General features: G+C 43.9%; 1 protein-coding gene across 5 annotated transcripts in view; it reads left to right on the forward strand.

Annotated features, from left to right (window-relative positions):
- cd247 (CD247 molecule) overlaps positions 1-12962 on the forward strand; it is a 180346-nt gene that overhangs the window by 74442 nt on the left and 92942 nt on the right. Inside the window, exon 1 of one of the 5 annotated variants that reach the window (XM_055644305.1) lies at positions 2651-4497. The exons of the other annotated variants lie outside the window; for them this stretch is intronic. Coding sequence (XP_055500280.1) covers positions 4440-4497 — 58 coding nt within the window. The 5' untranslated portion in view covers positions 2651-4439. Of the gene's footprint in view, positions 1-2650; positions 4498-12962 lie in introns of those variants that run through there. 5 annotated transcript variants of the gene reach the window in all.

A 12962-nucleotide genomic window follows, 5' to 3' on the forward strand; every position in this document is an offset into this window, starting at 1 on the left:
ATCTGGCCTTCCATCTTGTGCATGGACTGTCTTTCTTCAAATGTTAATCACAAAATGCAATGTTTTCCACAATGCAAAGTTTCATTACATCAGGGTGAAAAATAATCTCAAAAATAAATAATGATTCATTTTAGTTTAGTCATTGCACGATAATGGTACTGAAATGATATTACTGAAGTTTGTTAAATTATCCCAAAGGAAATTTTTATTTGTGATTTGATTATTACACAGACTTTAAGTCTGGCAGAATTGCAACTTTCAATAAGTGAATTCGGTATTCCAAAAACGCAAGGAATTATGGGATTTGTCAAAGGTCATTTGCGATAAAGAAAAAGCTAACTAAACGCTGGCTGTACAAACTGTGTATACATTCTTATCTTTATTTATAATTTATGTGTAAAAATATATTTAATCTGAGGAACGGGGGTGCCAGGTAGCGGGAGTGTGGGGTGTAACGGTGATCGAGAGAGGGGGCAGATGCGAGTGGGAGACTGGAACGGCGGAGAGACATTCTCGGCAGCTGTGCTGCTGCATGTATACAGACATGCGTTTCATCTGTAGTCAGGATCGAACCCGGGTCTCCAACACTGCAAGCGTTGTTGAATTTCTACTGGATTGTCCCCGTCCCATCACCTGTCCGGGGGTGGCCGGAGATGTCCAAAATGACCCTGGACTGACAAGACACCGTCCCGGAGCAGTGGTGACCCCAGGCTTACAGCCAACGTGGAGAAGGAGCGCTAACTCCAGCTCAACTCTGCCTGTCTCGCTGGGTTTAACCGACAGCCCCGGACTGACGGTCCGCGCAAACTCCACGCACTCGAGGTCAGGATCGAACCAGGGGTCTCTGGCGCAGTGAGACAGCAGTACTAACTGCCTCACAATGCCAGAGCCACAGGTTTGATTCTGACCTCAGGTGCTGTCTGTGTGGAGTTTGCATGCACCGCAGATGCTGCACCACAATGCCACTCGCGTTCTTCCTGTTCCCCATGGATTAGGCCCAGCAGTTTTAAAAGTGTCAGTTTTTAAATAAATAGTTGAGCAAGCATTCATTGTTGGCGATTACTATAAAAGAGAATTACATTTGTAAGTGTTAGTTAGTCTGGCATGACGATCACATGAGGGCAGAGGAGAGACAGCAGAGAGTTACAAAATAAAGCCATGTTTGACAAATGAAGACTTTTCAGCTTGTGACGAGCAGAAAATGGAAAGGGGGAATGTATGGGTGTGATGTATTCACATCCACACGGCATTTAATGACACGCCAGAGATTATCAAACAAAAATAGGAGCAGGGCACCGTCTGATTCACCTCTCCCCTATTGCGGACATTGGACTTTGTCTATGGAACTGAGAACTACCACGCTATCCTAGCTTACGGTGGCGCAGCGGTAAAGTTGCTGCCTTACAGCGAATGCAGCGTCGGATACCCGGGTTCAATCCTGACTACGGGCGCTGTCTGTACAGAGTTTGTACATTCTCCCCGTGACCTGCGTGGGTTTTCTCCTCTCACCTTAAACCTATGTCCCCTTGTTCTTCATTCCCCAACTGTGGGGGGATTCAGTCTGTCTATTCCCCTCGTGATTCCTCTTACACACCTCTGTGTGGTCACCCCTCAGCCTAGGCCGGGCGATGGTTCAGAGTGCAGGAATCGGTGCTGAAGGAGAAGAGGGAAGTAATGGGACTTCCTTGACTGGGTGGGTTTCTGGTCCCAAGCACCTTCCACTACAGACACTCCTTGCAACATCCCCTCTCATTACCCACTCCTCTATCCACCTCTCACTTCCACCCATATTCCTTCCTCTGGCTTCACAATTTGCACTTCGTCTATCCTTCCCTCACACTCTTGTCTCGTCCGTCCATCTGCCCATCACCTTCCCCACCTGTATCCACCCATCATTGTCCTGCCCTCACCCTTGTCGAGCATTCTCCTCCTTACACTGTTAGTCTGAAGAAGGTTCCCTCCTCTCTTCCAGCTTTCTCCTCCCCCCCCGAACACAATCAGTCTGAAGAAGGATCACCTATCCACGTCCTCCACAGATGTTGCCCGTCCAGCACCTTGTCTTGTTTTGTACACTAGCCCCTGGAGTTGCGTGCGTGTCCACACACTGTTCTCCTTGTTTGACCTTGGCAAGTCCAACACACCTAGACGTGGCAGTATTTACCTCTTGCTCCCAGTACAGGCTTAAATGTAGTGGGGTCGACTGTGTTGCTTTTCACTGCCAACTTTCAGCATTGGCCTTTGGGCTGCCTTGTCAGTGTTGCTCACAATTGATCAAAGCCTCAGATCTTTTCCAAACATCAGCGGGGATGTGGGAGGTGATGACTCTGTCTCGTCTCTTGAGGCCTGCTGGGGACAAGAGCTTGGCCTGATTAAACCAGCGCCCACTCTGGGCTGGTGTGGGTTAGTTTAGGAAGGAACTGCAGATGCTGGTTTACACCGAACATGGACACAAAATGCTGAAGTAACTCAGCGGGACAGGCAGCATCTCTGGAGAGAAGGAATGGGTGATGTTTTGGGTCGAGACCCTTCTTCAGACTCTGAAGGGCTCTGAAGGTCTGAAGATGGGTCTCAACTCAAAATGTCACCTATTGCTTTTCTCCACAGATACTGCCTGACCCGTTGCGTTCCTCCACCACATAGTGTTTTGCTCCATGTTGCAGCATCTGCAGTTTCTGGTGCCTCGTACGTAGGTGACCTGAGGATTGGGCTGTCAGGAAGTGTTTGGGAGACTTTGCTGTAAACGGTGGTTTGTGGATTTAATGCGTTTGGTCTTGTGGGGGTGATGTATTGGCACCGACAGTAAACTGGCTGACAGCCAAGAAATGGCAATAATGAATGTGTCTCTCTCTCCCGAGGTGACACGCGGTGATTAGTGGTGTCCAGCAGAGCACAATGCTTGGCCTCAGCCATTCCCACCACATCTATGATTCGGTTGATGGATCAAACTTGTCATATGTCATAGTTGTCTCAACGCATTCAATTGAATGGGATTTACTATTGCGAGCAGAATGGGAGAAGGTTCGCACCACCCTCCAGTCTTCCACTTGCTCAGCCGCGGCTAAAGATGATGCAAACATCTCCGTCAAGGCCCCAGCGATCTCCTCTGCTGCTACCGCCCAGTGATTTCATCAGGCACGGGGCAATTTCATCACACAGAGAGCGTGAGTGTGTGGAACAAGCTGCCACAGGAGGTAGTGGAGGCAGGTACTGTAACAACATGTAACAGACATTTGGGCAGGTATGTGGATAGGAAATGTTTGGAGGGACAGGGGCCAAACGCAAGCAAATGGGACCCACCTATCTGTGTAGACCATTCCCATCCATAGCCTGAACATTTGGCAACAGCCTCTTCCCGAACTCACCCAAGCATGACAAGAGTTTGGTCTCTCTCATCCCCATGGGCTTTACATTCCAGATTCCCACAACCCTCTTGAGTATTTTTATCTTCATCTATCCTTACATCCTTCTACTAATAACTTTAACAGCCTTATGTACAGCTTATGACTATGTTTTTATGTATTTGGCCATTTCGAGTTCCGCTTACAAAGTGGCACAGCTGGTAGAGCCGTATCCTTACAGCACCAGAGACTTTGGTTCGAACCTGACCTTGGGTGCTGTCCGTGTGGAGTTTGCATGTTCTTCCTGTGACCGCGTGGGTTTCCTCCAGGTGCTCTGGTTTCCACCCACATTCCAAAGTGCATGTTTGCAGGTTAATTAGCCCTCTGTAAATTGCCCCCTAGTGTGTACGGAGTGGATGAGAAAGTGGATAACAGAACTAGCGTGAACATGTGATCGATGGTTGATGCGGACCTGGTGGGCCGAAGGGCCTGTTTCCATGCTGCATCACTTTAAAATATCAATTTTAAATTAGTACTATCTTGCAAAGTATACTTTCCTAAATTGTACAAAACATGCTACGATCTAAAGGCTTTTGTATTTATTCTACTTTGACTAATGTGTGGTAATATGTACCTAAATAGAGTGAAAGTATGGAGGCAGATATGATCGTGGCGTTTAGGACAATTTCAAATCGGCCCATGGGTGTGCAGAGAATGCAGGAATAAGGATCCGTACAGGCAGGGAGATCACTTTATCTTTTGGCATCATGGACATTGTGGGCTGAAGGGCCTGTTCCTATGTTCTATGTGCATGCAGTTGAATACAAGTTTAAACACACATAATTGGGACTTTAGAAGAGGACTATGGCAGGGACTGTAGTACTGGTTCAGTGTAGCTATTTTCATTTTTTACCAAAATGAAGCCAAGTTGTAATTCTGATAAACGTGTTATCACGGTGTCTATCTCCACACACAGACGCGTTCTATGTCGCACGCACACGGTACACTAGCTCCCTCGCCACTTCCTGAGCACACAGGCAACAAGCCACATTGCACCGAGGACCAGAGGTGGCAGGTGGGGGGGAGAGAGGAACGAGTGAGATGCAGTTCAAGTGGATTTGTGCGGTGACGTGCTTGGCTGTGAACCTCCAGCTCTCTGGTAAGAGTTTCTCTTTTTACTTAAACTCCGAACAGTTCAATGGAAGCATGGATGCGTTGCAGCACTCACTGAGTTTGGGCTGCTGCAATAGTCCACTGCACCTTTTCCACAGCTTAGCTTAATGGCCCTAGCCACTCAGTTCAGTCTGGTGAGATATCCGTCAGCCCAGCGTGTGAGAAAGGACCCCGTCTGGATAATAAAGCCCAAACACAACAAATATTGGAGAACCACCAAGTGGTTTTCACCCAATCAGTCAAAAGTGAAATATAGTAAATGTGGCAAATATTCATATTTTAAAAAATGCCAAAATGCCCTAATAGGTCAGTGTGCGGAGTGTAGGGACCGGCATTTCATTGCAATGACTTTTTATCAGAACGTAACACTTGAAGTTTTTATCATTCATTTTATGGATAAAAAATGGACTCTGCAGAATTATGAATGAATTTATTACTGTAGGATGAGCAAGGAATTAATTGTTCAGTAAATATGATAATTAAACACTCTTGATTGGATATGTTCCTTTTTTCTGCTAAAAGTTTGTAAAATTCTAATTTAATACTCATTGCGCCAATTATATTTGTTAGAAGAATAAATATTTCATTTGTGATCCAACCAAGTTATAACTGCCCTGTCAGTGTCATCATAGTTGGATTTTATTTTAGGGTTAACATTATATATTCTTAGAGCAACGGGAGATGCTGCCTGTGCCGCTGAGTTACTCCAGCATATGGTGTCAATCTTTGGCAAAGTGGTTTGCTTTTAATTTTACAAACCTGGCTTATTGACTTCCAGTGGACAGAGTGGATGTTGTATGCAACCTGTTGGTAACAGACCACCTCCAACTGCATCTAATGACCCTGAGAGGGAAACTATCAAGAGTGTTTAAATGTCTGCAACCGAACAATGGCATCCTTGCTGCAGCTTGCAGGCCCATACAACACAATCACACACAGAGAAATATGTAGTAGTCAAGGGTACAGTAAATAACAGTTAATAATACTAGTTAGTAATAAGTTAATAATACTAGTTAGAAATAACAGTTAATAATACTAGTTAGTAATAACAGTTAATAATACTAGTTAGTAATAAGTTAATAAATTCAAAATTGAATCTGAATAATACTAGTTAGAAATAACAGTTAATAATACTAGTTAGTAATAACAGTTAATAATACTAGTTAGTAATAAGTTAATAATACTAGTTAGAAATAACAGTTAATAATACTAGTTAGTAATAAGTTAATAATACTAGTTAGAAATAACAGTTAATAATACTAGTTAGTATAACAGTTAATAATACTAGTTAGTAATAACAGTTAATAATACTAGTTAGTAATAAGTAATAAGTTAATAATACTAGTTAGAAATAACAGTTAATAATACTAGTTAGTAATAACAGTTAATAATACTAGTTAGTAATACCAGATAATAATACTAGTTAGTAATAACAGTTAATTATGCTAGTTAGAAATAACTGTTAATATTACTAGTTAGTAATAACAGTTAATAGAAACATAGAAACATAGAAATTAATTGCAGGAGTAGGCCATTCAGCCCTTCGAGCCTGCACCGCCATTCAATATGATCATGGCTGATCATCCAACTCAGTATCCTGTACCTGCCTTCTATCCATACCCCCTGATCCCTTTAGCCACAAAGGCCACATCTAACTCCCTCTTAAATATAGCCAATGAACTGGCCTCAACTACCTTCTGTGGCAGAGAATTCCAGAGATTCACCACTCTCTGTGTGAAAAATGTTTTTCTCATCTCGGTCATAAAAGATTTCCCCCTTATCCTTAAACTGTGACCCCTCGTTCTGGACTTCCCCAACATCGTTGGAATTTTTTCCTGCAGCTAGCCTGTCCAACCCCTTAAGAATTTTGTAAGTTTCTATAAGATCCCCCCTCAATCTTCTAAATTCTAGCGAGTACAAGCCAAGTCTATCCAGTCTTTCTTCATATGAAAGTCCTGACATCCCAGGAATCAGTCTGGTGAACCTTCTCTGTACTCCCTCTATGTAATAATACTAGTTGGTAATAACAGTTAATAACACTATGTGACCAAATAGTGTAAAAGCAGTCGGCAGTGCAGCCAAAGACGCAGTCCGTGGAAGATCAGAGTTGCTGAGATGACGGCATTCACATTGTGCAAAATATCTTGTACATCATCTGTATGTTTTATGAACGAACGACAATGTACATACATATTTCACAACATTGCACCCCATTTGTGCTGAGAAAACACCATTTCAGCTAAATCACCTGTTGTGAATAAGCTTCAATTTTACAATGAGTGTCTTGTTAATTAGATGTTTAAAGCTCATTGCCAGCTCTAACTGGTCGTGTTTGTGACATGACTGTGCAACATTTATTATTTCAAGTTTTAGCAACATTTATAATTCCTTCAAATAATAGTCTTTAGAGTAAGTGAACCAACCTCCATGTTGTGTTGTGTGTGTGTGTTGTGTTGTGTGTGTGTGTTTTTAACAGGTTCCAGTAATACAATTAATACTACTGTAACTGATATTTTGTCTGTCACAAGGTTACAGTAAACGCTCTATACGTTTCAGCTGCCGGTTTCTTTGCAAACCGTTCCTTTGATTAATCTACAAATGTGCCTGAGATCGGTGTAATTGTGTTGTAACAGGTAATTGCTGTGAATTGGAAGAGATTCCTGACATTTTTACAATGAAACATGTTCATAGTTCCATAGTCCCTGACATCAGCTCAGTCATAGTATTAAACATCAGCCTGTTTCATCTGATATTCACGTCAACATATGGGAAACTTGAATCTGAATAAAGGAGCACCTTCAGTACAAATCTGCTGAGATACGATGAATTGCATCAGCCCAAACAAACCCTGTTTCATTAGACGCATTTACCTGGAATATAACTTTTTACAGCTTGTTTTCAAAAATTGTTGTCTGGATTGAATTACTGTAGACTGTAAGCACTATTGTCAGTAAAGGCATGCGGACATTATTTGGAATATACCCAGTAGTGTCAAACATAAACAGGCCCTTCAGCCCAACTTGTCCCCACCAACTAAGATGCCCATCTAAGCTAGTCCCACCTGCGCGTTTGGCCCATATCTCCAAACCTGCCCTGTCCACGTGTATTTTAAATGTTGTTTTAGTCCCTGCCTCAACTTCCTTCTCCGGCAGCTCGTTCCATATACCCACCTCACACCCTCTGTGTGAAAAAGTTACCCGTCGGGTTCCTATTAAATCTTGCCCCTCTCATCTAAATTCTATGTCCGTTTTTTGATTCAGTAATTCTAGCAAAGGGCATCCGATTCTCAGGCAAGAGGGCCTGAGAGTAAACAGTGCCGTCTGCTCACTTCTACCGTTGGGCCTGAGGTCCCACAGAAGCCTGAGGTCTCACACCACCAGGTTCAGCAACAGCTACTATTCTGTAACCTTCAGGCCTGAGAGTGGAGCTCAGCCACTCCAAAGGAGGCTATTCAGCCCATCAGTTCAGTGCTTGCCCCCGGCAGAGAAAGTCGATCTTGTTCATTCAGTGTAGCCCTCCAACCTCCTTTATTTGCTCAACAATTCTGTTTTGTTGATTTTTGCCAATGCATCTTTTGTTTGTGGGGTGATCCTGGCGCCCGGTGCCCAAGAAGACCACAGTGACCTGTCTCATTGACTGCCGTCTGATAGCACTTACATCCACCATGGAGAAGTGCTTCGGGTGATTCAACTCCTGCCTCAGGAACGGCCTGGATCCGTTTCAATTTGCCTATTGCCACAACAGGTCACCAGCAGGTGCTATCTGACTGCCTCCGGAAGCGGCATCTAACATCCAGGATCCCCATCACCATGCCCTCTCCTCACTGCTACCGTCAGGCACGAGGGACAGAAGCCTGAAGTCCCAGACCACCAGGGTCAGGAACCCGCACAAACCCTAATCCCACCTCAGTAACGGAACATACGGCCCACCTCTTATTATGCTCTGGACTTCTCTTATTTCCAATGATGCTTTTGCACTGAAGTCTTTCTCCTTTCTTTGAAAGTTTAATGTGTAATTTGATGATGTATAATTTGTTTTTATGTGTCTGTCTGACTCGATGTGTCTGTCATTCAGCTGCGAGATGGATTGTCATTGTACCTGTTCCTCACTGGGCTTGTGCACTCGACAATACACTTCAACTAAGAGAGACACCAAATGCTGGAGTAACTCAGTGGGACAGGCAGCCATCTCTGGAGAGAAGGAATAGGTGACGTTTCGGGTCGAGACCCTTCTACAGACTGAGAGTCAGGGGAGAGAGAGACTAGAAAACGACAGATCAAAGCAGACGATGATAAGGAAATGTTGAATAGTTCATTGTTAGCTGAGGGGAAGGTGACAACGAGGCAGACAAACAGTAAAATTAATCAGGAGGACAGTGAAACTAGTCAGAACTAGGGTGGGGGAAGGGATGGAGAGAGAGGGAAAGCAAGGGTTACGGTAAGTTAAAGAAGTCAGTGTTGATACTGCTGGGGTGTAAGCTACCCAAGCAAAATATGAGGTGCTGTTCCTCCAATTTGCGCTGGGCCTCACTCTGACAATGGAGGAGGCCCAGGACAGAAAGGTCAGTGTGGGAATGGGAGGGGGAGTTAAAAGTGTTTAGCAACTGGGAGATCAGGTAGGTTTAGGCTAACTGAGCGGAGGTGTTCAGCTAAACGATCGCCGAGCCTGCGCTTGGACTCGCCGATATATAGGAGTCCGCACCTGGAACAGCGGATACAGTAGATGAGGTTGGAGGAGGTGCAAGTGAACCTCTGCCTCACCTGAAAAAACTGTCAGGGTCCCTGGACAGAGTGGAGGGAGGAGGTGGTAGGGACAGGTGTTGCATCTTCTGCGGTTGCAGGGGAAGGTACCTGGGGAGGGGGTGGCTTGGGTGGGAAGGGACGAGTTAACCAGGGAGTTGCGGAGGGAACGGTGTCTGCGGAAAGCAGAAAGCGGTGGAGATGGGAAGCTGTGGCCAGTGGTGGGCTCCCGTTGGGGGTGGCGGAAATGGCGGAGGATTATGTGTTGTATGCGATGGCTGATGGGGTGAAAGGTGAGGACTATGGGGACTCTGTCTCTGTTGTGACTGGGGGCAGAGGGGGAGCAAGGGCGGAGCTGTGGGATATCGAGGAGACCCTAGTGAGGGTCTCATCTATGATGCAAGAGGGGAACCCGCGCTCCCTACAAAATGAGGACAATGCAGATGTCCTGGTGTGGAACACCTCATCTTGGGCGCAGATGCGGCGTAGACAGAGGAATTGGGAGTAGGGGATGGAGTCTTTGCAGGAAGCAGGGTGGGAAGAAGTGTAGTCCAGATAGCTGTGGGAGTCAGTGGATTTATATTGGATGTTTATAATGGATGTCAGTTGACAGTTTATCTCCTGTGATGGGGACGGTGAGATCAAGGAAGGGGAGGGAGATGGTCCAATTGAATTTGAGTGCAGGATGGAAATTAGTAGTGAAGTTAATGAAGTCCATGAGTTCTGCATGGATGCAGGAGGTAGCACCACAGTCATCAATGTAACGGTGATAGAGTTCAGGGGATAGGGCCAGTGTATGCCTGGAACAGGGATTGTTCGACGTACCCTACAAAGAGGCAGACATAGCTGGGGCCAGCAGGTTTAACAGCTGCACTGCTGTGCCATCAATTTAATTCACATCATTCTAGATAAGTGAAATCATTGAGAGGATGAGTCGGACAAGCAGCAGGGTCCCGTGTCGGCGTGAGTCGTCCACGTTCCATCTCCTTGGTCTTGATAGCCCACCCGGCACCACCCTGCCCGAGGCCACGTGGCCACTCCTCACTGGTCCTGGACAGGTCCCATCTCCAGCTCCCCCCCCCACCTGCTACTTCAATCTGAAGAAGGGTCCCGACCCCTTTGTCTCCAGAGATGCTGCCTGACCCACGGAGTTACTCCAGCACTCCGTGTCTATCTGGTACTGATAACTCTCTGTAGCAGTAAATAAAGTTGTTGTGTTTTCAACGTTCTACTTCACGAGTGGGTTTCTCATAGCTTTGCACGGAGACTTAAACATAACATTGATTGTTCAAGATTTGCAGTTCTGTCATTCTGGTGAACACTGTACGATATCCCTTTGCACTTGTCGAAGCATAGTCGGCGTTAGTGAAGGAAGGTGACTCTCAACATGTCACAACAGCATAATAATGACCAGATTCGATAACATGTTGAAGGTAGACACAAAATGCTGGAGTAACTCAGCGGGACAGGCAGCGTCTCCGGAGTAAAGGATCAGGTGACGTTTCGGGTCGAGACCCTTCTTCAGACATTACACCAATCAGCTGTCCCCTTGCCGCTATAGCCCAGTGTGGAGGTGAAGAGTATATTTGCACCGTACACTTTGACCCTTCGTAAACTCAAGCCAAATGAGCAAACTTTTAAAATTAAGAGAATTAATATTCAGCTTAAGGTTGTTACTTGAAACACTAGACATTTAACTGCAATGGCGTTTCCAGTTTAGATCAGTTTAGAGATACAGCACGGAAACAGGCCCTTCAGCCCACCGAGTCCGCGCCCACAGGCGCAAGTAATCTACACACAACTAAACTACACACACAACTAATCTACACACACAACTAAACTACAAACTGTCTTGGTTGCACGAATTACGTTGGACGTGTAATGATAGATAGATAGATAGATAGATAGATAGATAGATAGATAGATAGATAGATAGATAGATAGATAGATAGCCTTTTATTGTCATTCAGACCGAAGTCTGAACGAAATTGCAGCAGTCATACATATAATACAATACAATAAAACAACAATAAACACATATTAACATCCACCACAGTGAGACCACCCAGCACGGGAGCGAGCTCAGGGCGAGTCCTGACGGTGCTTAGGTCTGCAGTCTCTTCCCTCCTCTTCTCCATTAGGCCTCAGCACAGACGGAGGCAGAGAAGGGGAATACGACAAAAAGGTCGCATTCCCCCGCAGGGAGAGACTGCAAACCCCGTTTCAACCCCCCCCCCCCCCCACTAGACTAACCAAAACAAAATAAACAACATAAAAAACACAAAACAACGGGACTGCCGGTAATTGATTGGTTTCTAATTGATTGATTTGTCTTTATATTATCTATGAGTACAATGTTTACAGGACTGTGAAGCTGCAACAAGTTAGAATATCACATATAACAATGAAACACTCTTGTGGATGGGTCAGGAGTCAGAAGTGTTTCATTGTCATATGTACAATGAAATTCTCACAGACGTGAATAGGGAAATTGGGGGTGAAGGAATTAAATTCTGTAGTTGGAATGTTAAGGGAATTAATGAACCTATTAAGAGAGGCAAAGTGTTAGCTCATTTAAAATCATTGAAAACAGATATAATATTTCTCCAGGAGACACACCTGAAAAAGGAAGCACAACATAGATTGAAAGCAAAATGGATTGCTAAAGCGTATCACTCTTCATTCTCACATAAATCTAGAGGGGTTGCAATATTAATTCGTAAGGGTATACCCTTTAAACATATATCAACGATAGAAGACATTGAAGGCAGATATATTGTAATTATAGGGGAGTTATACTCAAAAAAGGTGACTCTCCTTAATGTATATGGACCAAATGTTGATAGCCCCCTGTTTTTTAAGAGAATACTTAACAATATGTACACAACAAAATTTAATAATCGGTGGAGACTTAAATTGTACATTGGATGCTTATTTGGATAGATCATCAACTCAAAGAAAACTAAAATCCCAATCAAGTGAATTTCTAAACTCATATATTAATACTACCAACATTAAGGATGTTTGGAGAATTGAAAACCCATCGGGTCGAGAATATTCATTTTACTCACCAGTACATAAAACCTACTCAAGGATAGATTATTTTTTAGTAGACTCAAAACTTATCCCATTTACCTATAACTCGCAATATCATAATATCATAATCTCAGACCGTGCTCCACTAACATTTATGATTAAACTAAACGGAATGGTAGAGACACAGTCACAATGGAGATTTAACCCCCAAATCTTAAAAGAAAAGTTATGTAATGAATACCTCGTAAAACAGATTAATATGTTTTTTGAGGCTAATGATAGCCCTGAAATCTCTGCCTCCCTTCTTTGGGAAACATTTAAAGCATTTGTACGTGGAGCATTAATCTCTTCGCAATCATTTCTTAATAAAGAGAATAGGGCCAAACAACAGACATTGGAAATGGAAATAAGGTAATTAGACATAGAAAATGCCGCAACACCATCTATGGTAAAACACAATAAAATTGCAGCACTGAAATATAAATTGAACAAGATATACTCAGACCAAGTTATAAAACTTTATCAACATACAAAACAATTAAATATTGAATTTTGTGATAAACCACAAAAACTATTTATCAACTTCATACAAAAAAAAAAATATAATATCGTGAATAGTGTCGAACCCCTCGGCATAAGACGGCCCTTAGCAAAAGGCAGGGGTTTGGGTGCTATT

This window comes from Leucoraja erinacea, chromosome 13 (assembly GCF_028641065.1).
Source record: "Leucoraja erinacea ecotype New England chromosome 13, Leri_hhj_1, whole genome shotgun sequence".
Lineage (NCBI taxonomy): Eukaryota > Metazoa > Chordata > Chondrichthyes > Rajiformes > Rajidae > Leucoraja > Leucoraja erinaceus.